Source organism: Hippopotamus amphibius, chromosome 11, assembly GCF_030028045.1.
Source record: "Hippopotamus amphibius kiboko isolate mHipAmp2 chromosome 11, mHipAmp2.hap2, whole genome shotgun sequence".
NCBI lineage: Eukaryota > Metazoa > Chordata > Mammalia > Artiodactyla > Hippopotamidae > Hippopotamus > Hippopotamus amphibius.
This window is the reverse complement of record NC_080196.1, coordinates 104,473,750-104,493,159: the sequence shown is the minus strand read 5'-3', so window position 1 is coordinate 104,493,159 and position 19,410 is coordinate 104,473,750. Positions and strand designations below refer to the sequence as shown.

Sequence of the window (19,410 nt, the reverse complement as noted above, 5' to 3'; positions counted from 1 at the left end):
TCTAGGTATGCTTAAACCAGCAAAGGCTCAGTGACTGCCCTGCTCCTTATCTAATTCTGTCATTTATCTTGGTGACTTACAGAGACAGCTGCAGATTCTGTGACTGTATCAATGAGCACAGCATAGAAAGCTCGTCAATTACAGTGCACTTACTATAGAAAGGCCCAATATCATCCTTTTAGTTGGTATCTTTGTCTTTGCACTTAAAAACTCAACATAAATACAATGTAAAAACACAACTGGCATAGACTGAATTTAATTTTTCTTTTATAATTTTTGCTTCTACCATCACCAAATGGGTAACAAGTGTGTATAAAGACACATTAAAGAAGACAGCATTTTTAAATGATTTTGACCAACAGAGACAATCAGAAAATGTAGAGCCAATCTAGCCTATGTAGTTTGACTATAATTAGGTTGATAACTGTAAGTCCCTACCCTCCAACTTTTAGTTGTGTATTCTCACCTGTATAGTATTTGGTAGCGAATTACAACCTTTATTTCTAACCTAACTTTGAAGAGAAAATAAGCAATATTAAGCTGAATTAATGGTAGGTTTCTGCATTTTAGTGGCAAAGTCTGATCTATTTTATTTTCATTATGCTTTTGAAAGAACATACCAAGACTTCAGGTTGTTGACTTTATGCGGAGAAAATGCATTTACAACTTTAGTTACACCGGAGTTTTATAAGAGCTAAAAATAGCTGTCAAAAAAAAAAACATTTCTAAGAGTCTGAACTTATTTGCATCCCACAGAGCTTATCCATGTCCAAATTCCTTTTGAAGCCACCAGGAGTTCCACACTTCTGCCAGCAAAGCAACAAGAAGATAAAAACAAGGGTCTTCACAATTCACTCTGGTTATAAAAATATCATGAAAATGTTTCCCCTGTGTATACATAGGAAACCCAAACTATTTGCTTTCTTCTAAGACAGGAGCCAATTTCAGGAATCTACATATTTAAGAGGATGCTTTTGCTGTTTTCTTCACTACGAAATCTATAAAATGTACATGTTACCATGATGTACATGCTCTTCCCTAAGAACTTAATATTTGGGATTATTTTCTTTTTGTGTATCTAATGTAAATTTGCCCCATTAAGGAATCTGATTTGTGACCCACTTCCTTCAACACAACCTCTTTTCAAGATGAAAATGTCTTTTCTGAAACACTGAACAGAGCTTCGGTGAGCAGGAGACAGAGAATCTCTCAGTGAGAGATATGGCGGAGGTGTAATCACACGCCTCAAAGATGCTCACCAACACTTTCAAGCCAGCTGAAATTGAGAGCAGAGCAAATCCCACACTGCACTCCTCTGTCTTTGATTTCAACTAGAGTAACAGGCATACATTCTCCCTGAATGAGGAGGGAAGAAAGGGGAGTAGCAGCAAAGGCAAGAGTGATACTAACAGCTAGAGAAGCAGACTGTGGAAGAGGCACAAAACACACATTTCAGTGAAAGTGACGGCCTGACGCACAGCAAACGGCTGGCAGCCTGTTACGGGGAGCGGAGATGAGAAACACTTAATACCTGGAACAGAGGCTGGGTAGTTTTGCAGACAAACGTTTTTTGTCAGATGGTTAGTGGACGTTAAGTGAGAAATGCCAAGGTGAGGAAAAGACTGGACTAGAAAAGTGCAGTGTGATGCAGTAAGATGGCTGCAAACTGCTACTTCCTATGCACTTCCATAGCCAGCTCAGGGTGATACAAAGCCACAGGGAGAAAAGGAGGGTCTCTCCACTTCGTTCTCCCTGTGAAAGGGCAAGAAAACAGGTACAGCAGTAATTAAGAAATGTGCTTAAGGAAAGGTGCACTACTATTCTTTAAAACAGAGCTCCATACATCACACATCACGGTGACTCTATTGAATACACGGTATTGCACATTTGAAAGTTGCTAAGAGAGTGAATCTTAAAAGTTCTCAACACAAGAAACGTGTAACTATGTATAGTGACGGATGCTGAGGCTTATTGTGGTCATAATTTCTCAACTTAAATATCAAATCATTGTGTTGTACACCTGAAAATAATATAATGTAATATGTCAATTATGCCTCCATTAAAAAAAAGGGGGTCCATCAGAGTAAGGACCAATGACTCCTCTCTTACGTCAACACATTTAGATTCAGCAGTTTATCGACTCACATCAGAGAAAGCGATGGGATGCTAATGATAAAGGTGAGATTCTAGCCCAGCCCAGAAGGCTGTGCCCCCGCAGGCCTCTCGGTGAGGCTTCTAGAAGCACTCCTGGCCCTTTCCAACAGACTGTTCTGCTTTGGTCTTGACTTGTCACCTTAAATTCAGTAAATTGGTTACAATAATAAGGCTATAAGCCATCTTGTGACCTCAGTATCCTCAATGTCTGAAAGACCAAATCTTATTTCACTGCAGAATAATTCAACTGATCTTGTTGGGCATCCACCATTAACATGGTCTCCAAATCTGAAGGCTGAAAAAAACATTTAGACGTGATTTCTCTGACATTTGAAGTCCCTGTGTTTAAGGACTGAATCATTTACACACTAACCATATTTTTGCCATAGTCTTATCCTATACAAGTAGAACAGGTTGTATTTCCATACACACCCAACACAGACCGTCCCTCTAATAAATTGCATTAAGTTTAAATACTATTTACAAGATAAAATAATGTCTACTTTCATCTGAAGGATCACAAAACACTGGACACAACACAATAGATTATTCACAACCCAGTTAATTTTTAATTAATAGGTAGTGAAATAATCATGATGTCTAGATTGAGGTATGTTCCAAACATTTTTATCTCATTATTTCCCAGCAAAAAAATGAATTACAGATATCATTATTCCCTGTTTAAAGATGAGGAAGCTACAGCTTAGTGATTTTAGGCAACTTAACCAAAGTCGTACAACGAGTAGATAGTGCCTGAGTCACAATTAAAACTGAAGTCAATTTGACGCACGCTATGCACGTATCCATTCTGTGATTCAATTCAGCTGTCACGTTTATCAAGGTCATCATTTATATTTTCCAAATTACCCAAATAGCTAGATTTTGTCAGGAAGACTCAGACTGTAGCCATCTAACCAGAGTAGGTTAAATATGCGTCTGGGAAAAGTAATGATTAGATTCCTTCTTTTCTTCCCTTGATTAACTGTTTATCCATTCTTCCACATCTTCATCTAGAATTTTCTGTTCTCTCTATCCTATAAAAACTTCTGGTCATAGCCATTACCTCCCTCAAGGTTAAAAAAAGAAAAAGAAAATATATCTCTTGTACATACCCAAGTGGCCAAAACTGTACTGAGGTCAAAATCATTCCTGTTAACTCTGCCTATTCAGGCCACCAACCTAAAAAAGACTCATTTTATCACCTCATACAAACCACCTAAAACATTCACGTTCTCTGCCACCTTTCCTCAAGCAAATGGAAACTGCTCCTTTTAAAGCCTTTCATTTGTCTCTCTTCTCTATAAATTCTCTTTCCATCTCAAATTATTTTATTGCCCCTTTTCTGTACTTTAATCAATTAAGAGTTTTTTAAAACCCATTTCCATCCTGAACATTTTACTTTGAAGGGCAGTATTGAACTCCCAATAAACAGCATTCAAGAGAGAAGCACAAACTTGCTTCCTACCACATAAAATCTGTGAAACAATTATCTCTGATTAATTGAAAGGGAAGCACAGAATATCTGCTACTACCTAATCAAGGAACCACACACTCTTAGAAAAATAGCAGCGTAGCCTAGTACCTTCATGCATTCAGAATTTAAGTAACCTAGAGACATGCATTCATACTTTAAATTGACTTACAGGGTTTATTTTGATATAAGCATTTTTAATTGTTATGATGAAGGTTATAAAATTTAAAACAAGGGTTTTTTTTTTTCATTTTAAACTATGTTGATTTCAAAATGTCAACCTCACCCAAGCAACTCCATTTAAAACCAAATTAACGGGAATATTTTAGTTGTGTTTAGAAAACTTTACATTTGTGCAAAAGCGTGACATTTCACCTAATAACTACTGGTCCTTTATGAAGTAGCTGAATTATTATAAACCTGTCCACTGAAAAAAATTTGATGAATTTCTCAAATGTTCATTAAAAATGAATGAAATTACAAGCTAGATTCTTAGTCACTAACATTGTGTAAGGCTATTGCTTTCACTTAATTTACAAGAAAACAAATAAGAGAGATGGAGAGATTTTTGTACATGTGAAGTATAAATGATGGTGCTATTGAAAAAAGTAGAATGGCTATGAAAAGAAATACACACATGCGCTAAAAAAACCCTTGTGTACATCTTTTCTTAGGGCAGAAAAATGCTCTGACTGGGCTAAAAGAATTCCTAATCCACATTCCTAGAAATCATTAATGTATTCAAATCCTTTTGTTTACAACAGTATCAGTCAGTATTTGTACAATATAGAGGCATTTAAAAGAAAATAAGAATATACACAATAACGATTACCTTGACTTATGTAGATACCTATCAACAAAAAAAGATTTTTCACCCGTACCTAAGGTCTATTCAAATGAAGCAATGACCCATAGACTAAACAGCAAAGACTCTTCCTCAATCATTCACAGTTGAAAATACACTCAGGGATAAATTCATCAGTTTGCTGTGCTTCATCTTATCAGGAAAAGATGCATAAAACTGACAAAGTGGAGAGCAGAAATGCAGATGTATAGATGTCTTGCCAACACACTCTACTTAGAAACCCTCCACCGGTGCTCAGCACCAAGTTGAAAAACTCAGGAAACCTTCACAGACATGAAAATAATCAAACCTGCAACAGACTAGGAACTGGGAACAGGATGGTCAGGGAAGGCCATACCCCCTGAAGCACCCTTCAGTTCAGAAAGCCCTCAAGTGGAAACCCCTGCTCAAACACGCAGACAGAAAGAAGCTATGGAAAAAAACCTCCACTTGGCCACCAAATCAATATACCCCAAACTGCCCACTGTTCATCTAATGCCACTTCTCACTGACTTCTGTTCACGTTCACTTTTAACCAAGACATAATTTTAAAAAGCAAATTTTTAAAAAATCCATTAAAACAAGACTATCACTAAGAAATGTAGGTTTGAACTGCTAGTGATTTAGAAACAATAGGCTCAATAATTATACTTTGCAATTTTTAACTGCAAGTATCAGAAAAGGATATATGAGCATTAGTCGCCTAGTAACTCCCAGAAAGAAGCTCAAAAAGCAACTGGCTCTAAGAACCCACCACTCTTCATTTATTAGTGACCATTCTTGCTCTAATTTTGGAAATGACAGCTTTACTAATGTGCCACAATCCTGGTAAACTAGGCATCTGCAGGATCCTCACCTGTTTCTAGGAATAAAGCATCGCTCCCTAAGCTGTGGCTTCACGGGATGAGTAACACCTGGATTACACTTTCAGCGTGGCAAGCGAAACGCCAAAAACCTCGCAACTGTTTTGTGTTTTCCATCCCCAAAGCAAACATTAGCAGTTCTCCACTCAGCCACAGACATTCACAACAATCATTTGTGACTTCGAAAGGCCAAACGCCCTACCTTTCCTACATAGAGGGGGTCTGAACCCATGTACTCCTCCAGCACAAAGAACTGATTCCACACCCAGCTGCGCTTGGTCCGGGACCTCCCTGATTGGAAATAGGGCTTTGATCTGGACCTGGAGAGTTCTGCTTGACTCGTCCCCGAGAAACACAGGAAAAGAGCGATTAGCTGCAGAAAACGGCACAACTCCACTTTGCCCAACTTCATCTTTTTTTTTCTTTCTTTTTCCTGTGTAAGAAAAAAACCTTGACAAGAGAAAACGCACAGTTCCAGTTGGCTTAGTAGCTCTTGCCTCCGGCAGGGTGTCAGCTGGGAGTCTGGAGATGATAATTTGTAGAGTGTTCGATTGGGAGAGGTCACAACTGCTGAATAACCTTCGCCAAAGAATGGTGTAATAGGTACCTATCAGAACAGAGAGAAGAGCTAGTGTCAGAAACTGAAACACATAAGAACTTTTAACTTTCATTTGCTACCTTACTCTTGATCTTCCCAAGGTATCATTATTTGTATAGTCATTAAAATATGAATCATAAACTCAGAAAACTGCAAAAACTGTTCCCATATTCTTAAATGACATAAATACTGTGGTGTGGAATTATCCTGATTCCATAATACCTTAAAATCTCATGGTTCTTCTAGGGCATTCTAATTTTGAGCATATGGTTTATGTAATACAAATGAAGCAACACATCGGTTAAAAAATCATTTTAATGCTGGCCGTTATGTTTTTTTCTTCTTCTTTTCTGTAACAGTTTCATTCGTTGGTATTAGAATATGAAAGCCAGGCAGCTCAAAGCAGGGATTTAACCAAATGGAAAGGACATATGCTGGTTTAAATCTCTTCTGTGAAACTGTAAAGAGAAATAAAGAAGTATGAGGTGCTTCAAAACCGGCTGATTGATTCTGAGTCACAGAGCACCAGCTGTTTTGATGTGTTCTGATTCGGTTGTGATCAGCTGAAAAGCTCAGTGGTTCCAATTTCTACCCTTCGAGCTTATCATCACGTAGGCTGTGTAGCATGTTTGGTTTTTCTACTGCGCTGCAGTTATTTGCTACTTTACAAATATTTATTGAGCCTCTCGCAGCGTGGCCTGTGCACAGTAGGGCCTTTCTCCATCAGCATTGATGCGACTGAATTATATTGATCATCAGAGGGGTGAGAAAACTCCACTCTATTTGTGAGCCTGATCCATGGTTCTATGCAGCCAGGGGTGCCTTAGCAGCAGCACAGAGAAAATCTTTTCTCCTAAAGTCTAGTTATTTCAGTTACAGAATTCTGATTATGCAAGAGATATACAATGAGTTTATAAAGTAAACTTCCCCACACACCCCAAAACACAGAGGAATGAGAATTTATGACAAAGTGCTCACTTAAATCACTATGCTGCACTTTGGTTTATGAATTCATTTGACAGCAAATAAAGGAACAATAGGATAATTAAGGCAAAGGATTAACATTTGCTTTTTTTTTTTTTTTTTGAGACAGAGAGGACAAAAATACAGTTTTAAGAACATGAAGACACGAGATAGCTCCCAATATCAAAACAGAAAATATACTATCTTTATACCAACTTTTCCATCTCTCTACCTTCTCTGCTGTAACAGGAATGTTTGCTACTCATGAGATGATTTCTGACAGTCCAATTGCTTATGGAAAATGCCATATATAGTAGAAGGTGAAATGCATTAAACATGTTCAAACAGTCCACACAACTGGGAGAAACAGGTTGCATGGACTTTGAGCTCTATTCAAATGAACATATTCCTGTTAAAGATACCGCTATAAAGTTCTGAAATTCCAAAGGACATTCCAGAATAATCCATGTACAGCTAAATGATGTGTGCTGAGAACCCCTAGAAAGGATAAACTATTATTGGAGCGTATTAACTGCAGTCTGTGCACTGAACTGTCTCCCAGAATCCAGATCTCTCATCTGACAATCAAAAATGAATTTGGTCCATTTAGAAATCACTGTAGAAGGGCAAGTTGTTCTACACTCAGAATTATAAGAAGTAACTTGGGGTCATCGATTGATACTCCATTGTAGGCTCCTCAGTTAGGTTGGAAGTTCATTGTAGGTTGATTTGAGCTTACCCACCTCAGAGACAAGTTACCTGTAGTTAAAGAAGGCAAGTAAATACTTAAATTAGGAAATGGTGCACTGGTGTAGGGATTTGTCTATGAAGACTGGGAATCAGTGCCAGGTACTCGCCGTGAGTGGCCTTTTAGTAGGAAGCACAGGGATGGACACAGGGCTAACTTCACAAACAGGTTCCTGGGGGGGGTGGAGGGGTGCGCTAGGATTGCTGTGACAGGACTGAGACCAGCATGGGAACCCTTCGGCCAAAGAAAATTTCCAGTTTCATCGCTCTCCTTCCTCAGTAGAGAATGAATTTTCTCATAAAAACAAGGGCATAAATACTTTGGTTCCTAAGACAAAATGTTTTAAAATATGATATGGCCAAATGATGTTATTTAGGCTACTCTATGGATTAAGGGAAGTTGATAACATTGTTTCAGTGTGAAAATGTACCCAAACTCTAAAAAACTAAATGGCAAATGAACTTTTCGGGATTTTAGATTTGGGGAGTTGTTATAATTAAATACTGGTAAAGTCTGTGGGCATCTGCCTCAGGTAAAGATAAAAATTCTGGGTCTGTCATATCTTAGCTATGTAATCTTGGACAAGTTTAACTTCTAAGTTCCAGCGATGAATCCTCAAGCTTCCCACTTATAAAATGAATGTTAATAACTGCATATAATTCACAGGATTAAATAAGCAAATCATAAAAACCTAAGGATGCTACCTGCTATATATATATATATAAATTTTTTTTTTTTTTGCACCACACGGTGTGGCATGCAGGATCTTAGTTCCCCAACCAGGGATCGAACCCATGCCCCCTGCAGTGGTAGTTCGGGGTCTTAACCAATGGACCACCAGGGAAGTTCACGATGTTAAAATTAAAGTTAGTTTGTGAACTGATGTTAGTTTTCATTTTAATGTTATCTATAGTAAAATGTTTCAAAAAATTCTTAACACTAAATGAAAACATTCCTGAGAGTTGGTGCCTGAGAACTATGTAGATCATGAAACAAAGCATCTAGATGGATACAAACAATGGCAGGAAAATAGTGAAGAATGTAATATTTTCTTTCCTAAAGCCATGTCCTCTGAAATTTCTGTAAGTCAAAGACTGGTATCAGTATTGGAGAAATCTATTTGAGTTCACTCAGGATGTTCACTGATAAGAAAGAAATATAATCTGGATTGGGAATAGGATCACCAGACCCTCCATCATTTGCTGTAATGACCTTGGGTCCCTCTGGGATTTCATGTTCCACATCTGCAAAATATGGGAGCTGAACTATATTATCTTATAAAATCTGTCTGTTATAAGTCTTAATTATATAGAATTGCTTTTGTTGCCTTTTTTTTTTCCAGTTGTGAAAAAGTACACATTGTCAATAATTAAAGGGTAGAGAGATTAAAGAAAGCCACAGAAATATAAAAGAAGCATTTGGTATATTTATGAAATTTAGCATGAATTTTAACATGAGACGTTTTAAATTACTCTTCTTGCCTCTTGACTATTTCTCTTCCGTACAAGATTGTGGAGTTATGGAACTGGCTAGAACATTTAAAAGAACAGAGCGATAGAAAATGCCATGGTCTACTTGAGTCATTGAGATGATAATATCTGCAAAGGAAAGATATCTGAGAATTCTGCATTTTCCTTTTTAAATCAAGGGTTTTAAAAGCAGTTAGTATTAATATAAACCTTGATGAACAGGGATGTTTGTCCTGTCTCTGGATTCTAGCATCTCAAACAGAAGTAGGCACTGTAATTGACATTCAGAAAATATTTATGAAATGTTTTTCATTATAATCACCCTCATTTTTTAATATGAAAACTTAACCATATAATAAGTCAATATATAAATTCCTTGGTTACTCTTCCATGTTTGTAAATCACAATCACTTTGATAACAATTCCATTATATTTCTCTGCAGTATTTGAAGTATTTGCCAGGCTCCTGCACCAAATTTGCTTTACTTTCTTGAAGGTCTATACGAGTGTAGAAGGATACTTTAACTGGCTTTGTGTACATTATTGGAGGATGAAATTCTCTTTCATGAGTCAGATAAATGCCTCTAGAACACCCTCTGTGTAGTGTGCTTGTAAAACCAGAAAATCATGTGTGAATGAGTGGGATCTGAGTAGGGAGTTTCATTACGTGCACATCAACATTTTTGGTAGCTACAAACTCTGCCAGGAACATACACCTGCTAACGGCAGGGGGAAGTTGTCTAGTCAAGGGTCAGGTGTCCCCTTTCTTCACCAATCCTCCCCAGATCTTTGCCTGGCTTTCCAGTCAGATCTGGTTTTCAAGGTAAAGGCCAGTACAGCAGTTCAACCCAGCTCATCCTGCCCGGGGTTGGCATATCATGAAAGAAATAAAGGGCCCTGCAGCATCATGAAAAACTTTCGGTTATTTGTGGTCATAAGCAGAGGTAATCAAGACTTGAACTTGAGATTTCCTGTTGCATAACTTTACCAAACAGGCTTCCCATCTTCACACAAATGTCAACACATCTAAAGGCACCACAAAAACATTTTTTCCACATAAATGAACTTGAGCACCCAACCAATCACAATTGTTGCCTTTTTTCACACCGGGTTAAACATTGCCTCACGAATCTGTGCCCCAAAGCAGAAACCTGCACCCTGCTTTCTCAGACTTCCATGTCATTCACCTTCTCCCTTTCTTCTGCCTTCTCTCCTGAGTTCCTTACATAGGCATTAACCAGGGGAAAGTCACATCAGAAACCAGCAGAGATCTCAGTGCCCGAGCAGCGTCATGTGTCATCATGTCTCCTGTAGGAAAGCTTAAGAGAGTGGCCCTCTGGAGGTCAGGATCACTGACCTGGTCACCATTACCAGCTCAGAAAAAAAAAGACAGTGCAGAAAAATGTGTTGGTAAACAGGTGACTTCTACTACAGTTCTGTGGCAACTTCTGGACAGTTACAAATGTGTGACATTATAACTTTGAGGACAAAAACAACAGGAATAGGTTATATCTGAGGAGAGAACTGAAGAGAGGCCAACCACAGATGTTTGAAAGAATAGCGGTGATGGGTAATTAATCTAAAATCTAAAAAAACCTGGGTAAGATTTAAAACTTTTTTGGCTCTGATATTTTAAAGCTAAAATTTGTAATTTTTAAACTTTACAACATTAGTTAGGTTTTTTGTTTTTGCCAAACCAAAAATACATGAAAATCAACAAAAGTAATACTGTGATCAGCACAAAACACCTTAGTCAAAAGAATGCAAAATGAAACCTCACAAAGGAAATCTTAAATGGATTGAAGCAAAAAGGAAAAAAAACAAAAACAAAAAATGAGTGGGGTAAGAATCAGACAAGCGCTTTTACTAAATCAACCTCACTTGTCGATCTGAAATCACTTTATCATGCTACCTTTTTGTTCCAATTCTTTTTGTTCCACTAAGTGGCAAAGAATTACTTCCAAGTAGATCGTTTATTATTCATTTAACCTCAATAGCTAATATTATTTTACCCAAACGAATTCATTATAAAATTTTCTTGGATTTTCTGCTCCACTTAACACCTCTGTGAAACTACTTTCAAAAATCAGATTGTGACCATCATAGTCTCAATCAAATGTTCTGTACAGACCTAAAAACAATGACTAAAAATCCCTTAGTAACAAAAATTGTTTTTTTAATGCATCATTTTACCAACTGTTAATCAGCAAAAGGGAAAATTCTCCAGAGCCTGTTCCCTCTAAATTAAAGGCAACATGCTAAAAAATGACAAGTAGCAAAAAATGTATCCTATTCAGCCACTCACATTAATATATAACCACAACAGTAGTATAAGCACATGCCTAATTACCAACTAATTTATACTTGCTAAACTGCTTTTTTAAAAGGCACACAGAGCTACCTGCCTTCTAGAAATAATCTGACCTATAAAATATGACTATCAATTATATTGAAAGGTAACATATTACTAGTTTAGGTTTTGCGGCACTTAGTCAAACTGGAAGTGTTCTTTGCAGTCCAACATAAATAACCATGGCTTACCTAAGTTAAAGACTTTATACCACCAATTTCTCTAAACTACAGGCAAGGAACAGATGCTCAAGCTCTGTGTGTCTGGAGTTGCATCAGATACAAGTCTTCTGCAACTATTTTGAAATATACTTACTGCATACCATGCTAACACATAGTTTATTACCTACTGGGAACCTAAAGAAGGTTGGAAGACATCCCATCTCTCTTTTAAAAATGGGTACAGTTCACAATTACATAGAATGTAACTGTCTCCAAATAAATTCAGTAATTTGCACTTTCTATGAAAACAATTGTAAGAATGACATTTGAGGACTGCCAGTGAAATAATCCATGAGACTCAGAAAAATCCATAATGGGTAACTGCCAAGCATCTCTAGAACATAACTGTTATTCCTCAAGATGTTTTGCTGGCTGGTCTATAAAACACAGTAGTACAAGAAATCACAGTTGTAACAGTAACAAAATGGAAAACAAAATCTGGCTGTGGGCCTGTTGGGAGGAAACTGTCATTCCCAAGAGTGCTTTAAAGTTGAACTATATTTTGACAAGCAACATATATGTAATGAGTCCTTATGAAGAGTGGACAACATACATGTTTAGAAGTGGAAATGATACCACTTCACAACGGTGGTCAGAGGGCACTACGAGGATATCACCATTGCTTTAAGAACAACCTTCTATAAACTAGCTCTTCTGTATAGTCTGGCAAAACAAGCCTGTTCTTTTTTGGATATTCCTTGGGTATTTAAGGGTATTGTTTAAATGTAGCAGAGAGACTGCCTCCTGATTTACTGTCTTCATTAACGACCTTCATTTGCCCTTGCTTTCCCCAAGACAGCAGCCACCTGTCACCACCCAGGTCCTCACTGTGATTTTATCTCTATACACAAAGTTGGAGTAGTCTGCTTTGTAAAAAGGATAATACTTGCTCACTGTTATGTTTACCTATTTTTAAAGTAGACCCACTGAGTACATGTTGGGGAATGCCAAAGAGGGAAAAGATCTGTTGTAATCTCCCTTTCATGAACCAACAGATGCCGTGAAGCTACAACAGAGAGAAAATAATGCAAGGACAAGGAGCATTTCAAGAGCTATGGCCACACTTCAGTTCCAAGTGACACACACAAGCAAAGCTTTTAGAGATGACATCTATGGGATAGAGAGAAAGGGCATCACTTCAGTGCTAAAGAAGGTAATCGCTTGGTTCTCCTAAGTGTTCATGTTGAGAATAAATGATTGAATAAAAGAATGAATGAATGGATAGAGAGATCTATCAATCGATCCCCAGATCCCTGATGTTTGAAGGTTCCTCAGGTGGTAGAACCACAGAAGTAGAAAGGACATTAGAAAAGCCTAAGGCAGTCTGTTCTTTCTTTACTAACAAAACCAAATTCTACAGATTCCTAGTGAAATGCCCAAGGTCACACAGCGAGTTACGGATGGCACTGGGCATGACTGAGATGCAACAATCATTTAAAGTGTTTGTTAAATATTCCTCATTCTGATAATGAAGCTCTAATTTATTACCTTTAGAATTTATCATCTTCTCTGAAAGCCAAGAAACGTACATTACATCTTACTCAAATTTTTAATATAACCATGAGTTTGAATTTTCAAAGCAGGAGACCTTCAGGTTCGATCCAGAATTATCAGGTGGACAGAATAAGAATAAGAGGGTCACGGAATCTGTTGTTCAGGACTGTATGTTTATATGGCACAAAAAATGGAGAATGAGCAGTAGCCAACTTTAAAATTGCCTTTTCCCTTCTAAACCACTCTGGCGATCGATCAATAACTTCCTACTATGCTGTAACACTACAGTAGTTAACTGTCTCCACTGAAATTTGAATAATAGCCCATCAACTGTCTTAGCAATAAGGTACCAACTCAGGAAAATATCTCAGAATCTAAGAATGTATAGTTATTTGGTTGTTGCTATAAATCCTATATTTTGAGATGCTTCTCTGTTCCGAATGTACCCATTATAATCATCCTAGATTTAATATTGCCATCTCCAGCTTTTAGTATAGAAATATACTATCATCTGTTTCCTCTCTATACCATGTAAAGTTTAGCATTAACTTCAATAATTTTAATACTGATGAAACAGCTCTCTTTTACTTAAAAGATATAATTCTTTACATTTTAATTAGTGAGGCTGGGGACCCTCTGTGATATGTGACTTCTCATGTAACGAAACTGTGATCAAACCCATTAGCTCCCTGGGCCAGATAACATTACAACCACAGACCACAACCTCCTACCGTTAACTGGCCTAAATATTCAGGCAGGGGCCCTGGAAATGAATCACACAGCCTGTAGTTTGCATCTGCTTATCAGACATGGGATGAAAACTTCTCTAAGTGGATTACAGAGTCAATTTCAACTAAGCACAAATAACCTCTGCCATGGGTGAAAGGGATGAAAAAGAAAGAGGAACAATAGTTTATAATTAACTAGAAGAAGCGTATGTAAATTAAAAAAAAAAAAAAGCACAGTCCTTCTAAGCTACTTACATAATATTAAAATGGTAAAATTATATTTAAAGGGCTGTTTCTTTGTACTTTTACAACATATCTCAGCAAGATCAATTTTCACTTTTAATTCACCCTTGCATTTACACCGAGCCAGGTAAGATTTATGTGACTTCAATAAAAGGCATCACGTTTCAATAAACATTTTGCGAAACAGCCAAAAAAAAATTCTAACAGAATGAAAATCTAGAATATAATCTGAAATGAACCTAAGGACATGCATGTCTGCATATTCATTTGCACTGATAATTTTGTCAGTGAGGAGTCTTGCAGAACAAGGGGAAATGTTTGCAGGGGTATCTTTCTGCAGAACCAGCAAATTCCCAGAGGAGGCACTCAAGTACTGCCGGTTACAGCTAGATCTGCTCTGCTTGTCAGAGGCTCAGGAGATGGTCACACACAGGACTCTGATCACATGCCTTCCTTGTCCTCAGCTTCCCTTTACCACCCCATTTAGAAGTAACTGAGTCCTTCCCGCTAAGGAGAAAAGCTCCCATCACTGTCCCTTTGCAATCAACGAAGACGCCTTAGTTATTTTAGAAGTTTCTGAGACTCCTACTTTAAGCTAAAGCTTTGAAACCTCCCAAGCAAGTAAAAAAAAAAAAAAAAAAAAACCTTTTTGCGTGAGAGAGAACCGTGACATGATACGAACTACTCAGGCAATAAATGCAAAATCCTTATAAAATCGAAGAAGGTGGGAATCACTGAGGCATAAATATTCACACACTGAACAATTTATGGTACTTTACAAAAGATTTCTGAAAGATTTGACAAAGAAAGTGATGGACTTGACACAAAGATGTATTCACTTCCTCACAGCAGTATACATTCTGAGAAGTTTCTATCAGCTTTGCCCTGGGAAAAAAAAATAAAACACTAAAATGCTGAATGATAGGGAGACCAACAAAGAAATCATGCCTGAGGAGACAACACAGTGGGTGGATTTTTAGATCTAGGAAGGCTGAACAGTGGCGGACCCAGGATGCTCCCCATCCCCTTGCCTTCATTGGACACAAAAAACTAGAGTCAATTCAAGGGTAAACTGCAGTAATGTAGATGCTTTACAATTACCCTTTTATAAGAAAGGGAAAGGCTCTGTGCTATTAAATCAATAAAAGTGGACTTAAGAAGAGTTGTGAGCCTGTCAGCTGACTGTTAACACAATTCTAATGACCTATGGCAGCCCTTAATTACAATAATATCTCACGTTGTAAGTGCACAATGCCCTTTTATTAAGGCTGCAAACCTTAATGGCTTTTAGCAAGGTGATGGTCTGCGCTACTGATGATTGTTTTCTTTATTTTTCCTTCCACAGACAGGCTTTCACAGCTAGCTTTACCAGATAAGACTATTAAGGTTGGATGCTACCTAATTGCTTCTGCCACTCCACTCCACATGAAACACTAGCATATAAGCCAGACTTCCACAAAGTTGCCAGTTTGACTACCAGCCTCAATTCTTTCGCATTTTAATTCATACTGTCCCAAATAGCCCCCAAATGAAGAGAAGGATTCTTAATGTATTTCCCTTTACATATTGTAACAAGAAAACAGCGTCTGTAAACAAAATCTAACTAGTTCTTCCTGAAGGAAGTAAATTTGGTGAGTTTCTGAAAGCTTCCAATGCAATTACTTTCTTCCTTAGCTTTTCACTACCCACTTGTCTTTATAAAGACACATTTAATACTATTTAGATATTGCTGGCAGTGTATCAGTGCAAACTTTCCTTTAAAAAAAAGGTTACTACTGCCCCTAAACTCTTAAAATACATATTTTTATGCTGTTAACCTGATTTTTTAAATGAAAACTTGTCACATAGCTCAAGCCATATAGTCACATGTTACTTACAATTTTTTTCTATTTTTTCCCCATAAAGTTTTGTCTACTTTTGTATGAAAAATAATCTGAATACCTGCCTGGTTACAGGAATTATGAACTTATGAACGGTGAGTCTTACTTAAAGATGTTTCACTTAAAAAGTGATCCAAAAAGAGAAGATATTTCTTGCAAAGTAAAAGGCGTTTTAAGTATATTCGTGGTTCAATTTTCAGGTCTCCAAAGCCTTGAGACACCCAAGCCTTCATGGTTTCTTCACAGGTTCCCATCTGCCCACTGCTAGGTGAATTCAGTGCCTATCTCTACTCACCTGAACTACATCTAAGAAATTCGTAAGGTTAACGATCTAAAACGTGAAGCCAATAAAGACAATAGGTCCTTCCTCGTGCATCCACGCTGGGCGGCTGAATACCCGCAACCAGCCGTGGACCAGGTGCGCCCACGAAGAAGTCCATCAAGCATTCAGAGAAGCAGGGCGCCCTTTGAACGGCGCACACCTAGGTACAGCCCGGCGAAGGCGAGGCAGGATGCCTAGCAGAGGCCAGCCCTGCGGACGCGCGGCAGCAGCAGAATACTAATCACAGGAAAAAGCAAAGCACCCTTAGATGAGCTCCACCTTTGCGAAAGGTAAACGGAGTCTATGCAGATGGTCAGCTGGACTCCCGCACTCGCAGGCACACACCCCCTTGCAGTCTCAGACCGCGGCGGATGCCGGACGCCCCGCTGGTGCGGAGTTTTGCCCCCATCCATCCCAGGTCAACGGAGGGTCCCCCGTGCTCCTCTCTGACGAGAGAGGACCTGATTGCGTGCACCGCTCCACCTGCAGAACGCTGGGATCCGCTCTCTCCCTCAACTCGCCAACTCGCGTCGCACCTGGTGTCCGTCAGCACCGGCTTTCCGGGCCCGGCGCCCTCGGCTCGGCCCGCCCGCCCTGCCCGGCGGAGCCGCAGCTCAGGGCCACGGAGCAGCAACTTGGGGACACCAGGGAAACTCCACAAGGATCCCCCCGCCCGCTCGCCGCCCGCCGCAGAGTCCCGCTTCCCCAGGCGCACGGCAAGGGTGCGCTTCTGCCCGGTGGCGCCTGCCCCGGCCCCCGGCCCCACTCACCTGGGGGCTCGCTGCCCTCCCCGCGGCGTCCGGCGCCAGCCACCCGGGCGTTGGCATCCGAAAGGGCGCGCGCTCAGCAGCCGGGCGCCCGCGGGCGCCTCGGGACCCAGTGCGCGCAGCTGGGCGCACCAGGCAGACCCGCGGCGCCCGCTCGGCACCCGCTGCGGCCGGCCCGGCGCGGGCGCCCGTTTCAATCACAGCCCTCTCCGCGGGGCGCGGGGCGCGGGATGCGGGGTCCCTGTCCGGGCCCCGGGCGCCGGGGACCCGCCGCCTCCGCCGGCTCCCCGGGGCGGCTCAGACGCCAGGTCCGGAGCGAGCGGGCGCGCGCGTCCGGAGAGAGGGCGAGAGGGCGAGTGGGCGGGCGCAGGAGAGCGAGAGAGGGCGCGCCAGGGCCGGGCCAGGTGGGCGGGAGCGGAGGAGGAGCGGGTGGTCGGCGGCGGGCGCCTGCACACAGCGCCGTGCGTGGCCGGCCCGGGGAGCCGCTGAGACTCCGGCACCTCCCGGAGCCCAAGTGAGGGCTCTTGGCAAGGAAGCCGCTCAGCCGCCGCGCGCGCATCCACGCGCGCGCACCCCCGCGCGCCCCTCCCCCACCGCCCTCCTGACAGCTCCGTGCAGACCGAGTCCTTCGCAGGAAAATCCAGAGGAGCGGGGAAAGTAGGAGGGGCAGCAGCCCATCCATCTCTCGGCGAGGTATTTGCATCTGAAAGCGCGGAGCTGGAGGAGAGTTTTGAGAATTTTTGCCAGCGACCTCCCCTCCCCACCCCCAAGCTGTCGCGGCAGCCGTGATCAATTGAGCTCCTGAGGCATGAAGGCAAAGTCATAAAACTAATCAGAACTTACAGTTTTCTTGCGTGATAGTTTTGCCCTTTCAATCTCCTCGGACTGCCCTAGTTCTACTTTCTTTACTTGCAGAAAATTTCCTCGCCTGCTGGGCTCTCTAATGCAAAACTTCCAAGGTGTATGATTTACGCGCAGGGTGGGAGAGAAGACCCTCGCGAGGTGGGGAAGGGGATCCGGTCTCCTTTTTAGGACGCGCCGCAGCCAGTAGAGTTGAGCACGCTTTGTTTTCCTCTGCTCTGGTGCTTGATTTAGCCTGATGACTAGATGCTCTGTCGTAGGGGGTAGGAAGGTGAAGAGATCGTTTCCGACCGCGTTCGTTTTCATTTTTCTCATTCTGTCAGTGGAACTTGCCCTGTCTCTCATCCATCCTTAACCGTGATTCTCCAGATACCGGTCATGTGGGCAAAGGCTCGTCCGTGCAAGCACCTCTGCTTTCTTGCTCACTCAGGCAACTTGCCCTCCGCCCAATCCAGCTCCTCCTGTCCCTTTAGCTTGCATTTTTCCACTCCTCTAGTTAGTATTTAAAACTGAATTCTATGCTAATAATTCTAACGGCAAACCTTTTTAAAGCTTCTATTCATTTCCAGATACTACGCTAGCTGTGCTATTTACTTACAATTGCTTCATTTTAAAACTTATACCTCCAACCCCAAACCTTTCCAGCTCCAGATCGGCTTGGATGACCATTTCACGGTCCATTTCCATTCAACTGTCAGGCATCACCCAAACCCGGTACATTTAGAACAGACCTCTTTATCTCTGCATAGATGCCGCCTTGGATATCCCAATATGTATTTCTCTTTCAGCGCCACCATCATCTTTCTCCGGGTAAGCCAGACATTAAACTTGGCTTCATCTTTGAGGACTTTGACAGGATTTTCTCTAGGAAAATCCTCGATTCTTCCAGCTAATATAACACAATCTAGAACTTTACATTTTTCTGGTGGCCTTACATGCACTGGTCTTCCTTTGTGTAATGAATTTGCTTCTGAGATGGGACCTATTCTTTTTTTTTCCAACTTTTTTTTATAAATTTCTTTATTTTATTGGTTGTGTTGCGTCTTCTTTGCTGTGCGCGGGCTTTCTTTTTAGTTGCGGATGAGTGGGGGCTACTCTTCGTTGTGGTGCACGGGTTCCTCATTGCCGTGGCTTCTCTTGTTGTGGAGCACCGGCTCTAGGCGCGTGTCCCCTGCACTGGCAGGCGGATTCTCAACCACTGCACCACCTAGGAAGCTCGGGACCTATTCTTATAATTGTTCTGGACCAAACGCTTCAAGAAGGCAAAGATTAATATTCAGTATGATTAACACACAGTACATGTTCAACCCGGAGCAAATAGTTGTTGAATACAGAAGTGAATGTTTGTATCCCATCCAACATTAAAACAACTCTGGGAGCCCACCAACCTGTTTGTAACCAGCTGATTGACTGCCTGGATGTTTCATCTATAAG

General features: G+C 40.7%; 1 protein-coding gene across 2 annotated transcripts in view; it reads right to left on the bottom strand.

Moving 5' to 3' along the window:
* The window catches only part of CDH7 (cadherin 7), a 123,388-nt gene extending 106,221 nt beyond the window's left edge, over positions 1-17,167 (bottom strand). The window contains exons 1-2 of one of the 2 annotated variants that reach the window (XM_057699083.1): positions 17,119-17,167; positions 5,535-5,939 (exon numbers count right to left, since the gene is read on the bottom strand). In XM_057699083.1, the coding sequence (XP_057555066.1) occupies positions 5,535-5,744 (210 nt within the window). In that variant the 5' untranslated portion in view covers positions 5,745-5,939; positions 17,119-17,167. Of the gene's footprint in view, positions 1-5,534; positions 5,940-17,118 lie in introns of those variants that run through there. The other variant, XM_057699082.1, reaches the window with a different exon arrangement.
* Positions 17,168-19,410: the final 2,243 nt, after the last annotated feature.